A 17,198-nucleotide genomic window follows, 5' to 3' on the forward strand; every position below is an offset into this window, starting at 1 on the left:
AATTATCTGAATGTGGTCTCCTTTTGATGCACAGGTCCTGATGAAATGTGGGATGATTCAGTTCAAAGAATTGGGTTCTGACCTTTTTTGGCAAAAATACAAAGTTTTTATGGAAAGCAACTAATCCAAGCAAATTTGTCAATTTGAGATTTCAAATAGATTAGAACATCTTTCTAACATTGTTTATCTGTCATTGAACAGTCTACTCCCCAGGGTCTTCTTGTCACTGGTACAGAGTGTGCTACTCTGAGCAACAATCATTAGGGTCTCACCAAGCAAACTCCAGCAGATGGCCATCTACACCACCTTGTTGACTGGTGTTGGCTGCTGGACGATGCATTACCTTCTGCAAGTTAAGTATCACTTAGGTCTTGTCATGTTTATCTTCATATCATGACCTTAGAAAGAGGCATAACATGGATCATAATAAATGTGTTAAATCAAGACAAGATGTYCTCACCTTAGACTTCAAAGGAATTACCCAATACTCATACATTGTATTTCTGCCTGCACTCGTTTTATTTTCTAGAGATCTTCTCCAGGTCAGACTACCACCRTTTATCCTGGAGCAGCTGGAAGCCAACCAGACAGCCATGGACATTCTGGGAGCACCACCCCCGAAGGTCCACAACATCCACCTGTCTGACCGGCACAACTATGTGGAACTTTACTGCTCTCTGGGGGTCATTCCTCCWACATGGGAGCCAACTAGCAGCATCGCCGTTATCCATCACTGTTTGCTATAGATATTCATGCTGCAGATCAAAATTCTAGTGGCTACCTCTACACATCCTCTGTTAGACCCCAAACACTTAGGCAGGTATACGTCAATATTATTCTATAGAAAGACAGAGGAAATTGATTGATACATAGAATGAAAGTCCACACTGACCTTCAAAGTACATGAAGGTCGTTTGACCCAATACAATTTAATGCATACAGTACCTTTGTCTTCTCCCTGGCAGCGCTAGGCGGAATTTAACAGGCAGTGCTGTAGAGGGTCAGCGCAGACCACACCACTGTCAGATAAGACAGGACTTGACACAGCCAAACTGGTCTTCCTGATCTGCTCACCAGAACTAGTGCGATGAAGGTATAACTGCTGCACTCGTCCGTCTCATGTCAGTCAGACTTGTAGCCATAGTTAAACATATATTTTTTTAAAGCACTTTGACATGCATTCTTTCAGGACCTTGTTTTGACAAAGGGCATACACAAGATGCCTCCTGGTTTAAAATCACCACAGAAATATAATTGCTTTGACCAATGTTTATTGATGCTTTGTACATCCTTAAGACATTTACATACATTGTACAAGGAAATAAGTGCCATTTATGCATTACATGTCATGCATATTCATTATAAACAGTGCTGTCCTGAGYAAAATGTACATGCCTTAGGAGAATGAAGGTACTGTAAAGAGCAAATTAACAATGTAATTGCTTAGTACAAAGCCATCATATCTTTATAGCCGGCACTTTGAAAAAAAATAAAATAATTTAGTCAATGGTTCCAGTTGTACTATACAGAATCTGTGCGACCAGAAAATGTCTCCCGTAGTGTTCTATTGCACTATGATGTATGATTGATTAATTAGGACATTACTATTTATTCACAGTGAAAATGAAATATGTAAGACATGGAAATAATCAGTGATATAGATTAAATGATGAACAATTGTACTCATGAAAGCTGAACATACTGCATGAATATTAGGAAAAGAATGGTAAACAAGCAGAACATGAACGACATTGACCGAATGGCACCAAACAAAACATCAGTAGTTCATTAAAACTGTATTAAAATTAATAAAAATGTGATGCAGACAGAGACAAAGTTTGGCTTGTGAGTGGAGACGGTGTGGTGTGTGGTAAACAATTTACAATCAATCAGTAAAGATCCCATTAACAGTTGGTTAGTGCTTATAGGCCTACCCTTCTATCAGAAGATGGTCTTCTGTAGGGAGCAGAGTGGCTCCTCGAACGTGAACCGCTTGGAGACGGCCTTCGCATCCGGAAACAGAGTCTCTGGGTTTGGCACCGTTGGCCGGCACGGACCTATGGTGTAGGCTGCTACTACCATCAGCTCCTCTACCACAGGACCTTCCTCCTCTGAGGATGATGAGGAATATGAGGAAGGGGGGGCAGGCTTGGCGTGTTCCTGTTGGCAGATCTCACTGGTGATATTCTCTTCCGTCTTCTTCTGGGCTTGCTCCTGGAGCCAATGATGCCTCAGGCACTCTTCAGCAGTGGCACGAGACCTTTATACAGGATAGAGAGGGATGGATCAGTATCCCACGTTGTTTTCTGTTACATTTTCAATAAAATCAAGAGTATGAAATTCACTGTTATGCTTTTAACAAGGTCTTCAATTGAGGTGGAACATCTACCTAGGAACTACCAAAATCGCTAAAACGAATAATTTGTGAATAATAACAATATTGGTTTGGGATGAAATCTCACTTGGGCTCTTTGATGAGGAGTGACTGGATGAAGTGGATGGCTGAGAGGTCCTGGAGTTCATTCTCTGTGTAGTCAATGTTGATCTGGGAGATGTTGAGGAAAGTCTCCTGCTTGTCTTCTCCAAGAAATGGTGAAGTCCCCGTCAACATCATGTAGGCCAACACCCCTATGCTCCTTGGTTCGCAAGACATAGCATACTAAATTATCTGTTGCCACTGAAAGAAATGGAACCTCCGTCATCGCTAAGTCACAAACATATAGGTTGAGATTTTACTCATCTTACCACATGTCAGTTGCTGTGCTGATTGGTTCATAATTTAGAATCTCTGGGGCTGCAAACAAGATAAACAGTGAATATTTTTGCTTAAGTAAGACGTGTGATCATCCAAGTTGTTTTTGAGTCAATGTATTTGTAAGTTCAATAAAAACAATCAAAAGGGGTTTTCACTCACCGACATACTCTGGTGTGCCCATGATCTCCCTGAACTCCTGGTTCTGACACAGCCTTCTGGAAAGGCCAAAGTCCACTATCTTTATATCCCCCAGAGGACAGGCACTGGTCAGCAGGATATTCTGAGGCTGAGAGGGACAAGACCATTCAATGGTACAGTGGATGAGGACCATTGAATCGTTCAGCGTTTCCTCTGTTCATTCTGTCATGATGTTATGGAAAACCGTTTAATCTGACCTTTCTTTCCAAAATGTTTAAACATAATGCTAAATGGAGAACAAAAATCAGTCAGATGTCACAAATACAGCCTCATACTATGCACCTTGAGGTCCAGGTGAACAATGTTGTTCCTGTGTAGGAAGGCCACACCCTCCAGGATCTGTCTCATTAACCATTTTACCTCCTCCTGGGTGAAGGCCTCGTCTCTCTCGGCAACACAATGGTTAAAGATCTCCCCTCCCGCCACACTATGGACACAGACACACAGCCGAGTGAGAGTGGTTTATTGGAATGATGGAAAATGTCCCTGAGGACACTAGTGGAAAGGACGAACAGGATACTAACAGTCTCTCTACATAATCAACACCTATTCAGCGATCCATAATTCAAACTGAAGAATAGAGTTCATTCAACAATATGGTCTAAGTAAAATAAAACACTCAAAACAGTGTTTCCGAAATTAATGAGGAACAAATTTCAAATTTAGACAAAACAGTGTCCTTAGTTGTCCTCTTTGCCCCGGTTTATAGACAGTATGCCATGTGAGAGGATGACCAGTATTTGGTCTCCAACTCCAGTGAGACAAACAGAGCTCAGCCAGTGACCTGATTTTCACTCTGGTATCCCAGTTCAAAGCGGTTGAATTTCTCATTTGTTTACTAGTTCCAAGGACAGAAAAAGAGCCTCAACGGAATTAAAATTGAGGGTGGCGTATGAGTAGTGAGGTAGGTGTGTGTGTGTGTGCACACGCGTATGTAGGCGTATAGAGGTCAGTGCATGCACACAAGCGTGACTGTGTGTACTGCGGTTGATGCGTGTTCGCAGAGAGGTGTGTGTTTTTCCTCTGGTCCAGGCAGCCAAGGTGATTAATTCCCATTTGCACAGCAGCCACCCTCCAGCTCCTCATGTGTCATCTGACAGAACTAAAGAGATCCCACTCCGCTCTGGGTCGCTCCCTCCCTCTGCAGCCCCTTGGTGCCTGAATAGAGCTCYGCTATCCCAACCTGCCCACTTCCTCATTTATCTGACTGCTATGCCCCCAGAATATCTACAAAAACAACCAAGTGTCATTTGCAAATGACACCTCTAGCCCCATTCAGATCATAGATAATTATCAATACCAAACAAAAACAGCAGTTCCGCTCCATTTCCTACCAAAGTGGAAAATGCCCCATTATTTATTGTAATGTAGAAGTCTCTGACCAAGCCAAATAGTATGAGATCTCAACTCACAATTACCCTTTCTCAGAGCATTTCTGTTTTTCTCATACTGACAGACCACTCAATAGGGCAGAGAGCCAAGCTTTCACTCACTGGGCACCTTCAAAAGAGAAGATTAAAACATGAATACAACACAAACAAAATGTAATCTGGTCAGAACTATAAATATCTCAGAGTGAGTACTGCCATTGACCTACTCAGTTGACAATCATCTGAAGCACAGAAAACACATACAGCAGCCCCAAAACAACTCACAGTACACTCATCCTGATATTTATCCTATTTAGCCACAATTCCATGTCTGATGGTATTCAATTCTCATGAGTATTTCAAATATCTCCCCTTAGATTTGTGCATTCATTGATTTGACTGGTCATGAATTAGTCATTGGAGTGCCACCATGGGCCAGTGAACAGATACGGCATCATTGAACGTGCACTTTCTATTCGATAGGGAAGTTCAAGGCAAAGTTCCCTGTTAATATGGAGATTTTTTTTTTAAGTTACAAAACAATAACCCATCAAACTATTCAATGTCTGGAATGCCTTCAACACAATGTTGTCATAAGTCTAATAGAAAAAACTAGTCACTCTAGTGCAAAGTTAGTAGATGAGCAGCTGGTCCCAATGGTAGTAAGGAGCAGCAGGGTTCTGACATCCCTCTAGCCTGCTCTACTTTAGTCAGCGAAGCGTGACAGACGCTACAGCAGGGGTTAGTGTTAGCTGGATTACCCTCCTACTCAGGCAGAGGGAGACCGGTGGTCTTTCCAACTCACTGCACAGTTTTTCCAACTGACTCGCCGATTCCCTGCAGTGGGGATTGTGGTATTCATCGTTAGAAATGCGAGTGACGACTTTCTGCAACCTGCTCTTCTTAGCAGAGTAAAGCTGGAGGAGATCGGACCTAGAGCTTGACGTCGCTAGTGAGCTTGAAGATGTCATGCCGGCAGGTGCGCACACAGACAACGTTAACAGTGAATAGGTGTTCATGTAGGTGTACACACAYAAACAACAGCTGTTTGTAGTAATACTTACTACTCGAGCACCAGGACCATCTCTGTCAGGGTCTCGTAGACTTGGTGCAGGTTGATCATTCTGTGGCTAGTGTTGGTGAGCTCCAGCACAGCGATCTCATGGAGCACCTCCACTCTGCAGTCCTGACCCTTCCTTCTCTTCTTCAGGAACTTGGCTGCATACTCTGTCCCTGTGCTCTTCTCCATGCACCTCTTCACTATGGCAAACTTTCCCCTGGAGACAGATGGGGAACTTCAYGTTAAAAATATTGAAGTACAGGCCTTAATGATGATCAAACTTCCCCCTACGATATAAGGATTAAAAAACAGGACTACAGTGTGACTAAATAGTAATGAATACGTTTGAGAAAGCCAACTACAGTGATACGATAGTGATTGTTGATGGTGATTACGCATCTTGGTGGATAATCAAGATAGTAATTTACATCACACTGCTTTGTCCTCCCTTTACTAGAATCCTTACACCTGAATGCAGGTAGCCGTAGAGTGAAAATAAATGATTGGGAAATGGGCAATAGGGTGAAACAGCCAKCAATTGTTGTCTTGGTCACTGAATATGCCTTCTCCCTGCATTTCCATCTTCATTAAAATCATTAGTAAACAAAGATGACCTTCAAGCTTACCAACCATTGATTTTAAATGACCCACTTCAGTGCCCAGACAGAGAGCCATGCTGTGTTAATCAATGACCTCATACAGTATTATTGGCTGGCTAGCGGTCATGTTTTGGCTCTGGGCTTGATGTTCCATTGACTACCTCTACCCTCACATGCAGTGAGATTCAGCAAACTATGCCTTCAAACATAGACCTACACATTAGGGCTYCCGAGTGGCGCAGCGGTCTAACGCACTGTTCTAAGTGCTAGAAGCATCACAACAGACCCTGGTTCGATTCAAGGCTGTATCACAACCGGCCATGATTGGAAGTCCAATATCTCGGTGCACAATTGAACCAGCGTTGTCCGGGTTTAGCTGGGGTAGGCAGTCATTGTAAATAATAATTTGTTCTTAACCGACTTGCCTAGTTAAATATAACWMGTCAAGGACTGTATCAGACAAGGAAGTCGCTATCAACCATGCCCAATACTATAACCTCAATACATAATAATATGGTAGCAGGTTCAGAGTAGTGCCATGCATGCCTCAATCCCTCAATCCRGTTATTCAAAGCGGAGTGTCTTTAGTCTTTAACCCAGGCTGACGTTGTTAACCCTGGCTGCTGCTGATAAACCCATTCATGTCTTTAGTAGGGAACAGGTGTCTCCATTTAATCTGGTTGTGCGTGTGTGTTTGGCGAGGGGGATTGCCAAAGTCAGGGGAGGCATAGCTTTGCGAATCTCAAAAGTTCCAGTGCAGTCAAAAACTTGATTTTCCTGTGAGGACACACAAACCCAGCTGTGTTTAATATGAGCAAGGCCTTATTTCTATGACAGCATATTGGATGACTGTCATTCATATTACATTCACCCAGCTCAATGTAACATTGATAGGTTTAGGCTACTACGTGATACACACATTTTTCCTATACCCATCATGAGGTTGGTACAACCTAGCCTATGAATGAAAGCTTACAACGAAGGTGCACAGGTAGAGAGAACATTTGAGTAATCAAGTTGACAGACATTGACACATTCAATATCACCTTGCACAGTCTTGCCTGCATCTAGATGATCTAGGGTGTAATCATTCGTCCAACAGTTGCAAACAAGAGTTTCTATTGGTCAAATTCAAGTATGTTTATCTCAGTTTCATTCCATTTCAGAAATGTTGTAACAGAATCTGCGGAATGAATACACACCTGATCACATTCAAACACAGTTCATAGCAGCCTTTGATCGCTCTCCTCTTTGCTACAGTGCACAACACATCAGCGGTCTAAAGCAAAACTTTCATATCATAACTGGTAACCGCTACACACAGCCTACATCATAGTCAACATAGCTACTAGAACTAATGCTTTAGGAAACCCAGTGGCAATAAATTAATAAAAGCTTACCTTGGCACACACACAGCTCTCTCATCTCCATTTTTGAAGAAATTAATCTGATCAACTATTGTCTGAGTCAACTACTCACCACATTGTATGCACTGCAGTGTTAGCTAGCTGTAGCATATGCTTCAGTACTAGCTTCATTCTCTAATCATTTGATTGAGTGGACAACGTCAGTTCATGCTGCAAGAGCTCTGATAGGTTGGAGGATGTCCTCCGGAAGTTGTCATAATTRTTGTGTAAGTCTATGGAAGGTGGTGAGAACCACGAGCCTCGTAGGTTTTGTATTGAAGTYAGTCAATGTACCCAGAGGAGGACAGAAACTAGTTGTCCTCCRGCTACACCATGGTGTTATCCCAGAGAGTGCTGTTGAGGCTACTGTAGACCATTGCAAAAATGTGTTTTAATTTATTATTTGGTGAAGTGAATATATTTAGTATAAATGTAACTAATGTTTCACTATTAAAACATTTCTGAAAGTCACTGAGGGTCCTCCCCTGAGGAGCCTCCACTTACACACACAGCCTTTCAGAAAGTATTAACACCTTTTCACATATGTTACAGCCGGAATTAAAAATGGATTAGATTGTTGGTCATTGGCCTACACACACACACAATACCCCCTAATGTCAAATTGTAATTAAGTTCAGACATTTTCACAAATTAATAAAAAATGAAAAAGCTGAATGTCTTGAGTCAATAAGTATTCAACCCCTTTGTTATGGCAAGCCTAAATAAGTTGAGTAAAAATATCCTTAACAAGTCACATAATACGGTTCATGACCTCACTTGGTGTGCAATAGTGTTTAACATGATTTATGAATGACCACCTCATCTCGGTACCCCACACATACAGATAATTGTAAGGTCCCTCAGTCAAGCAGTACATTTCAAACACAGGGAGGTTTTCCAATGCCTCGCATATTGGAAAAAACAGAAAAACAAAAGCTGWCATTGGGTGAAGTTATTCAATTACACTTTGGATGGTGTATCAATACACCCAAAGAGAGAGGCATCCTTAACTCAGTTGCCAGAGAAGGAGGAAACTACTCAGAGATTTCACCACGAGAACAATGGTGACTTTACAACAGTTGCAGATTTKAATGGCTGTGATAGGAGCAAACTGAGGATCAATAACATTGTACACTAGGGCCTAATGAACTGTAACTCAGTAAAATCTTTGAAATTGTTGGCATGTTATGTTTATTTTTGTTTAATCTTTGGATTTCAAATGAAAGAGAATAGAGATAGGCATATGTTGGTCACGGATACCTTAAAAAAGGTATGGTCATGGATCAGAAAACCAGTCAGTATTTGGTGTGACCACCATTTGCCTCATGTAGTGTGACATCTCCTTCACATAAAGTTGATCAGGCTGTTGATTGAGGACTGTGGACCCACTCCTTTCAAGACACAACAATGGGCCTCAGGATCTCGTCACAGTATCTTTGCATTCAAATTGCCATCGATAAAATGCAATTGTGTTCGTTGTCTGTAGCTTAGGCCTGCCCATACCACAACCACACTGCCACCATGGGGCACTTTGTTCAGAAAACCACCCACACGATGCCATACACACTGTCTGCCATCTGCCCGGTACAGTTGAAACTGGGATTCATCCGTGAAGAACACAGTTCTCCAGCGTGCCAGTGGCCATTGAAGTTTGCCCACTTTAGTCGGTTACGAGACTGGTGAGGGCGATGAGCACACAGATGAGCTTCCCTGAGACAGTTTGTGCAGAAATTCTTCGGTTGTGCAAACCCACAGTTTCATCAGCTGTCCTGGTGGCTGGTCTCAGATGATCCCGCAGGTAAAGAAGTCAGATGTGGAGATCCTGGGCTGGCGTGGTTACACGTGGTCTGCGGTTGCGAGGCCGGTTGGACGTACTGCCAAATTCTCTAAAAACAATGTTGGAGTCGGCTTATGGTAGAGAAATTAACATAAAATTCTCAGGCTACAGCTCTTGTGGACATTCCTGCAGTCAGCATGCCAACTGCACACTCCCTCAAAACTGTTTGCTMGATAGTCGCTGTATACGGGTTCGAGTCTCGGTCGGGGCTATCCCCCGAATTCGCTACAATATATTTCTATAGTTGGTTTCATGAACTCTCCCCTTTTATGGGCAGTTATTTACCAATTTTTAGCTACAAGTCCGTTGGAGAGGATCAGATTGAGCAGTGAGGTGTAGAATCAATGATCTACAAATAGTATTCCCTGCCAAAGGATAGGCTTTGTGCAATTAAGATTCGCAGAGCTACACATCCCCTAGCTTATGCAATCCCCCCACCTAACACATGCGCACAACCAGACATTGATTGATAGGCAGTGGTGTAAAGTACTTAAGTTGTACTTTAAAGTATTATTTATTTAAGTACGTTTTTGGGGTATCTGCACTTTACTATTTATATTTGACAACTTTTACTTCACTACATTCCTAAAGAAAAKAATGTACTTTTTACTCCATACATTTTCCAAATGCTGACATTCCTAAAGAAAAGAATGTACTTTTTACTCCATACATTTTCCCCTGACACCCAAAAGTACTCGTTACATTTTGAATGCTTAGCAGAACAGAAATGGTCCAATTCACACACTTATCAAGAGAACATCCCTGGTCATCCCTACTACCTCTGATCTGGGAGACTCACTAAACACAAATGCTTCGTTTGTAAAATATGTCTGAGTATTGGTGTGCCCCTGGCTATCTGTACATTTAAAAAACAAGAAAATTGTGCTGTCTGGTTTGCTTAATATAAGGAATTTGAAATGGAATCACATTTTTACTTTTGATACTTAAGTATATTCAAAACCAAATACTTTTACTCAAGTAGAATTTTACTGGGTGACTTTCACTTGAGTCATTTTCTATTAAGATATATTTACTTTTACTCAAGTAGGACAATTGGGTACTTTTTCCACCACKGTTAATTGGAGACTACTTGTCAATTAATAACATTTCCTAGGATTTTCTACCTGCAGCAAACCTAGCAGATCAAGCTGGAAATACCAGTAAAAGCAGTGCCTCAAAGAGTGACCCCAAACTCCTGGCCCTAGTCATAATGTCTGTTTGACTTGTAATTTATGAAAATGAAATTGCTGCTAGCTATTACCTAATAGACAACTTTGATCAAAATGATCACAGAAGAGCTCTAATTATAAAAGTCACCCGTGTGTTTGCCCAACATATCCAGGTAAAAAAGGAATAACCATGCAGCCTCAGGAGGTCTGGCTCCAACTACATTACCTACATCTCAGACAGTTTATCAGGGAAATGTGAGATAGACTTGTGTTCAATGAGAGAGATTAGTCAAAGTGGTGGTAGATCTATTTATATGTGTGCTATTTCTATGCTTCACATTTAAGTTTTGTTTGTGTCTTTTACTTTTGTACACCTTCAAATACACTACATGACCAAAAGTATGTGATCTGTTGCCACAAAGTTGGAAGCACAGAATCGTCTAGAATGTCATTGTAATGCTTAGTATTGCGCATGGTGATCTTTGGCTTGTGTGTGGCTGCTTGGCCATGGAAACCCATTTCATGAAGCTCCCGGCAAACAGTTATTGTGCTGACRTTGCTTCCAGAGGTAGTTTGGAACTCTGTAGTGAGTGTTGCAACCGAGGACAGACGATTTTTTACACGCTTCAGCACTCGGTGGTCCCGTTCTGTGAGCTTGTTTGGCCTACCACTTCGCGGCTGAGCCGGTTGTTACTCCTAGACCTTTCCACTTCACAATAACATCACTAACAGTTGACCAGGGCAGCTTTAGCAGGGCAGACATTTGTTGGAAAGGTGGCATCCTATGATGGTGCCACGTTAAAGTCACTCAGTAAGGCCATTCTACTGCCAATGTTTGGCTATGGAGATTGCATGGCTGTGTGCTCAATTGTATACACCTGTCAGCAACGGGTGTGGCTGAAATAGCCAAATCCACTAATTTGAATGGGTGTCCACATACTTTGGCTTGTGTGTAGCTGAAAATAATATATTTTTGGTTATGGAAAAGATGCCACAAAGGTTTAGATGATATAATGATTCTCCACACTACACTTACTTGTTTTGTCACAAACTGAAATTAGGCATACTATTAGAATTTTAGCAACCACGAAATGGCAGACCAATTTTCTGCATAGTGCACATAAGGGAATTCACTTACAGTAGTATTGGACTTGGCCAACTAGTTTACAACTGAACAAGTTACACATGGGTAGGGTTGCAAAGGGTCAGACATTTTCTGGAAATTATCCATGGGAAGTTAAGCCTGGGAATTTGGGGAATTTTGCTTAAATTCATCAAAAACGTTAGCTTTTAACAGTGAACCTTTTTTGGTGGGATACGCAAGGCAATTCTAGCTTTTGTGGCATATTTTGGTTAAACTATCCCCAATTCAATGGAATTGCAACACTCTGCATGCACAGTGCATTCTTCCATCACAGCCGATTCTCAAGATCTTACACTAATGAGATGCTATTAAGCCCTCACTACTACACTGTCTGAGCCAAGAACTACATGCTTTCTGGTAAGTTTTGATTACAATACTGGGTGGGGTGAATATATGACATGTATGATTTTTTGTTAACTAGTACATATAGCCTATAGCAAAGTGTGTTTAAATCATTTAACTTGTTAATTTCTTCTAGTTAGTTTTTGCTACGATGTGGGGTTTAGCTTGCTTGAGCCTGCTAACTGAGTGTTAATTCACCCGTTTCCATACATGTTTCATTTWWAAAAAAWTCTTACAAAGTAGTTGTTTAATCAAACTGCTTAACTATTTATCTGTACATGGAATTGTATGTGTAATTTTTCCATTTATTTTCTTCTAATCTTTACAGGAAAATGCCACGGGCACTATCTGATGTATGGAGACATTTCACTGCAACTAATGTAGAAGGAAAAGCTGTGAACATGTGCAAAATCATATGTGAAGAATGCAACAAAGATGCAGAGTCATCTGGCCAAGTGCATAAAGTTCCCTCAGCGCGCACAACAAACAACCTCTGACATACAGTGGGGAGAACAAGTATTTGATACACTGCCGATTTTGCAGGTTTTCCTACTTACAAAGCATGTAGAGGTCTGTCATTTTTTATCATAGGTACAACTTCAACCTGTGAGAGACGGAATTAAAACAAAAATCCAGAAAATCACATTGTATGATTTTTAAGTAATTAATTTGCATTTTTATTTGCATGACATAAGTATTTGATCACCTACCACCAGTAAGAATCCGGCTCTCACAGACCTGTTAGTTTTTCTTTAAGAAGCCTCCCTGTTCTCTACTCATATACCTGTATTAACTGCACCTGTTTGAACTCGTTACCTGTATAAAAGAACCTGTCACACACTCAATCAAACAGACTCCAACCTCTCCACAATGGCCAAAGACCAGAGAGCTGTGTAAGGACATCAGGGATAAATTGTAAGACCTGTACAAGGCTGGGATGGGCTACAGGAAATAGCCAAGCAGCTTGGTGAGAAGGAAACAACTGTTGGCGCAATTATTAGAAAATGGAAGAAGTTCAAGATGACGGTCAATCACCCTCGGTCTGGGGCTCCATGCAAGAATTTCACCTCGTGGGGCATCAATGATCATGAGGAAGGTGAGGGATCAGCCCAGAACTACACGGCAGGACCTGGTCAATGCCTGAAGAGAGCTGGGACCACAGTCTCAAAGAAAACATTAGTAACACACTACGCCGTCATGGATTAAAATCCTGCAGCGCACGCAAGGTCCCCTGCTTAAGCCAGTGCATGTCCAGGCCTGTCTGAAGTTTGCCAATGACCATCTGGATGATCCAGAGGAGGAATGGGAGAAGGTCATGTGGTCTGATGAAGCAAAAATAGAGCTTTTTGGTCTAACTCCACTCGCACCGTGTTTGGAGGAAGAAGAAGTATGAGTACAACCCCAAGAACACCATCCCAACGCGTGAAAGCATGGAGGTGGAAACATAATTCTTTGGGGATGCTTTTCTGCAAAGGGGACAGGACGACTGCACGTATTGAGGGGAGGATGGATGGGGCCATGTATCGCGAGATCTTGGCCAACAACCTCCTTCCCTCAGTAAGAGCATTGAAGATGGGTCGTGGCTGGGTCTTCCAGCATGACAACGACACGAAGCACACAGCCATGGCAACTAAGGAGTGGCTCCGTAAGAAGCATCTCAAGGTCCTGGAGTGGCCTAGCCAGTCTCCAGACCTGAACCCAATAGAAAATCTTTGGAGGGAGCTGAAAGTCCGTATTGCCCAGCGACAGCTCCGAAACCTGAAGGATCTGGAGAAGATCTGTAGGGAGGAGTGGCCAAAATCCCTGCTGCAGTGTGTGCAAACCTAGTCAAGAACTACAGGAAACGTATGATCTCTGTAATTGCAAACAAAGGTTTCTGTACCAAATATTAAGTTTCTGCTTTTCTGATGTATCAAATACTTATGTCATGCAATAAAATGCAAATTAAGTACTTAAAAATCATACAATGTGATTTTCTGGTTTTTGTTTTAGATTCCGTCTCTCATAGTTGAAAGTGTACCTATGATAAAAATTACAGACCTCTACATGCTTTGTAAGTAGGAAAACCTGCAAAATCGGCAGTGTATCAAATACTTGTTCTCCCCACTGTAAGTCCCTCTACTTCTATTCGAGGTGAAAATTATGATGAAAAGACATCTTATCAATAGCAACAGCTCATGGTCCTCCTGGAATCAGACATTGTTTTTTACTCAATAGAGGAACGTAGTCAGAGAAATGCTGATGAATGTCTTGCTCGAGCTGTGTATGCAACTGGTTCACCTCTGATGCTCACAGGCAATGTGTATTGGAAGAGATTACTGAATGTTCTTCGCCCAGCATACACCCCTCCAACCAGACATGCTTTATCTACTCATTTGCTGGATGCAGAGTTCCACAGAGTTCAAGTGAAGGTCAAGCAAATCATTGAGAAAGCAGACTATTGCAATCATCTCTGATGGGTGGTCGAATGTTCGTGGGCAAGGAATAATTAACTACATCTTCCCCCCTCAACCAGTATTCTACAAGAGCACAGACACAAGGGACAATAGACACACTGGTCTCTACATTGCAAATGTGCTAAAGGCAGTCATCAATGACCTTGGACCACAKWAGGTATTTGCACTGGTGACAGACAATGCTGCAAACATGATGGCTGCTTGGTCTAAAGGGAAGAAGTCCTACCCTCACATTGGCTGTGCTGCTCATGCATTGAACTTGCTCCTCAAGGACATCAAAACAATGGATACACTCTACAAGAGAGCCAAGGAAATGGTTAGGTATGTGAAGGCTCATCAAGTTATAGCAGCAATCTACCTCACCAAGCAAAGTGAGAAGAATAAGAGCACCACGTTGAAGCTGCCCAGCAACACCCATTGGGGTGGTGTTGTCATCATGTTTGACAGTCTCCTGGAGGGGAAGGAGTCTCTCCAAGAAATGGCCATATCACAGTCTGCCGATATGGAAAGCCCCATTAAGAGGATCCTCCTGGGTGATGTATTTTGGGAGAGTGGTAAGCAGCCTGAAACTCCTGAAACCTATCGCAGTAGCCATTGCACGGATTGAGGGTGACAATGCCATCATGTCTGATGTTCAGACTCTTCTTGCAGATGTAAGAGAAGAAATCAGTACTGCCCTGCCCACTTCAATGTTGCTCCAAGCAGAGGAAACTGCAGTTCTGAAATCAAAAAACGTGAAGATTTCTGCCTGAAGCCCATACACACCRCAGCGTACATGTGGGACCCCAACTATGCTGGCAAGAGCATCCTGTCTGATGCAGAGATCAACAAGGCCTATGGTGTCATCACTACTGTGTCTCACCACCTTGGCCTGGATGAGGGCAAGGTTCTTGGCAGTCTGGCAAAGTACACTTCCAAGCAAGGGCTTTGGGATGGAGATGCAAATTGGCAGTCGTGCCAACATATCTCATCGGCCACCTGGTGGAAGGGACTTTGTGGATCTGAGACTCTTTCCAATGTTGCCTCCATCATCCTCCAAATCCCACCAACATCAGCCGCCTCAGAGCGCAACTGGTCCTTGTCTGGGAACACACACACCAAAGCACACAACAGGCCGACCAAYACAAGGGTTGAAAAATTGGTGGCCATCCGGGCAAATTTTAGGCTTTTTGAGCCTGCCAATGAGCCATCCTCAACAAGGTTGGAAAGTGACAGCGAAGATGAGGCCTCAAAGTCTGATGTTCAAGATGTGGACATTGAGGAGGTCCAGGGAGAAGACATGGAAGCCTGAGAGGAAGACAACCAAAGCTTTAGTTTCTAGACTATCATTTTACAGATGTATGTTAAAAACGTTTTTGGGAGATGCGATGGATCATTGGGGATCATTCAATATTCCCTTTCTTTTGTTGTTCAGTGAAATCATCCCATGTGAAGAGTCAACTCATTTAATTAAAAGTTCAATTCGTAACTAGTTTTTTTATTTCTATTGTAAGGATTTAATCATTTGCAATTATGTATACTTATGATAATGTGAAATGTTTATATATCTGTCTCCATATGATATGGTAAATATATCCAATGCAAAAAACATATATATTTAAAGTGGTATTAATATTAATTCCCATGGAAAGATTCCACCTCTGAATATTCCCCAAAACGTGCAACCCTACACATGGGCAAATATTGTGCTACTATACCTTGTCTCAGATATCCAGATAAAACAATGAACAAATGATAAATACATAACAGTATACCTATCTATGAGTGCCCATGGTTTTGGAATAGGTTAGATGAAAGGCTTTTGTCCATACTTTTGCATAGACAAATCTCCTGTGCCACTACTTACTATAACTTGCTTCAGTTCTCTTTATGTTTTGTATGTGAAAGGCTAGACTCACTTGCCAGTCTTGCACTCACAGCTGGGGAAAGGGACTGGTCATTGGGTATCTACTGTATCTTTAATACAAATATATTTGCCATCCTGACGGTCTTCTTTTGAAACCAGGGATTACAGATGAGAATTTGGTTTGCCATCTGGTGCAATGTCAAATGCATGTTAAAAACAACATGCACATCCTTGATAAATAACTGAAAACATATTCATACATCCAATGGATGGTGCCTGAGGTTACCACATTGAACATTGATTGAAAAGGACAACCAAGCACTATGATCTACAAAGTATCCCACGTTGGAACATGAGCATTTATACACCCAGGTAGAGAATAGCTTTTTTTTGTTGGCCTACTATGTTTTTAAGGTCCAACCGGTTAACCTACTACCTACAATGTTCAACTCACCTGCCTAGTTCTTTGCCAGGTATAACGTTGTATAGTTCCTTAAATGACTCGGTCCTGATTGGGGTTTTGATGTTGTCCAGAAGAAGCGCAGTGGCTCCTCGGTTCGTCTCGGTCTGGCATCTTGTGCAGCTTCTTGTGTCGGTGACCCGTGGACTGGGTGGTGGAATCATTATTGGTTCACTTGTTGAATATTCTTTCAGGAAAACACGCGTTGTTGAGAATGACACAAAATTACCTTTCTTTTGCGTATTGGAGAAGCTTCCAAGTACGGGGACTAGAATGTTTTATTCTTGTCAACCACTATGTGTCTAATGAGATTCTTGAACGTTATCCGCAGTTGTGATGCAGTCAGGCATAGACACTTGTTTGACTGGCTGCTCTGATAACGTTCTTCGCAAAAGTCAATTTAACTCAGTGACTGATATATCGCACCCATCAACTTAGATAGACACCGCATCATTGTATCTATTCTATTAAGGCGTCTGTGAGAGCATGGGCAGCGCTCTCCATTTTGAAGTAGTCCGTTTTCTTCTTCTTCTACTTCTATGATTTGGAAAACAAA

The 17,198-nt window shown here is 42.0% G+C and overlaps 1 protein-coding gene across 3 annotated transcripts; it reads right to left on the reverse strand.

Annotated features, from left to right (window-relative positions):
• Positions 1 to 1,301: 1,301 nt before the first annotated feature.
• On the reverse strand, positions 1,302 to 17,189 carry LOC111979179 (serine/threonine-protein kinase 17A). 3 transcript variants are annotated; one of them, XM_024009533.3, is made up of 7 exons: positions 16,637 to 17,189; positions 5,388 to 5,600; positions 3,314 to 3,380; positions 2,915 to 3,041; positions 2,746 to 2,794; positions 2,463 to 2,636; positions 1,302 to 2,260 (listed from the first exon to the last, which is right to left on the reverse strand). In XM_024009533.3, the coding sequence occupies exons 1-7, from the start codon at positions 16,804 to 16,806 to the stop codon at positions 1,942 to 1,944; spliced, it is 1,119 nt and encodes a 372-aa protein (XP_023865301.1). In that variant the 5' UTR covers positions 16,807 to 17,189; the 3' UTR covers positions 1,302 to 1,941. The 3 variants fall into 3 exon arrangements, with proteins under 3 accessions (XP_023865301.1, XP_023865300.1, XP_023865299.1); XM_024009532.3 differs by having other exon boundaries at positions 2,463 to 2,633; positions 3,236 to 3,380; XM_024009531.3 differs by having other exon boundaries at positions 1,304 to 2,260; positions 3,236 to 3,380; positions 16,637 to 17,188.
• Positions 17,190 to 17,198: the final 9 nt, after the last annotated feature.

This window comes from Salvelinus sp. IW2-2015, linkage group LG19, assembly GCF_002910315.2.
Source record: "Salvelinus sp. IW2-2015 linkage group LG19, ASM291031v2, whole genome shotgun sequence".
Classification (NCBI taxonomy): Eukaryota; Metazoa; Chordata; class Actinopteri; order Salmoniformes; family Salmonidae; genus Salvelinus; species Salvelinus sp. IW2-2015.

Coding starts and splice junctions, on each gene's coding strand:
- LOC111979179 (XM_024009531.3), bottom strand. CDS start 16,806: ATGATTCCACCACCCAGTCCACGGGTCACCGACACAAGAAGCTGCACA. Junction 3,042..3,235: donor TTGTTCACCTGGACCTCAAG/GTGCATAGTATG, acceptor TGTCCCTCTCAG/CCTCAGAATATCCTGCTGAC. Junction 2,795..2,914: donor GGGCACACCAGAGTATGTCG/GTGAGTGAAAAC, acceptor TCTTGTTTGCAG/CCCCAGAGATTCTAAATTAT.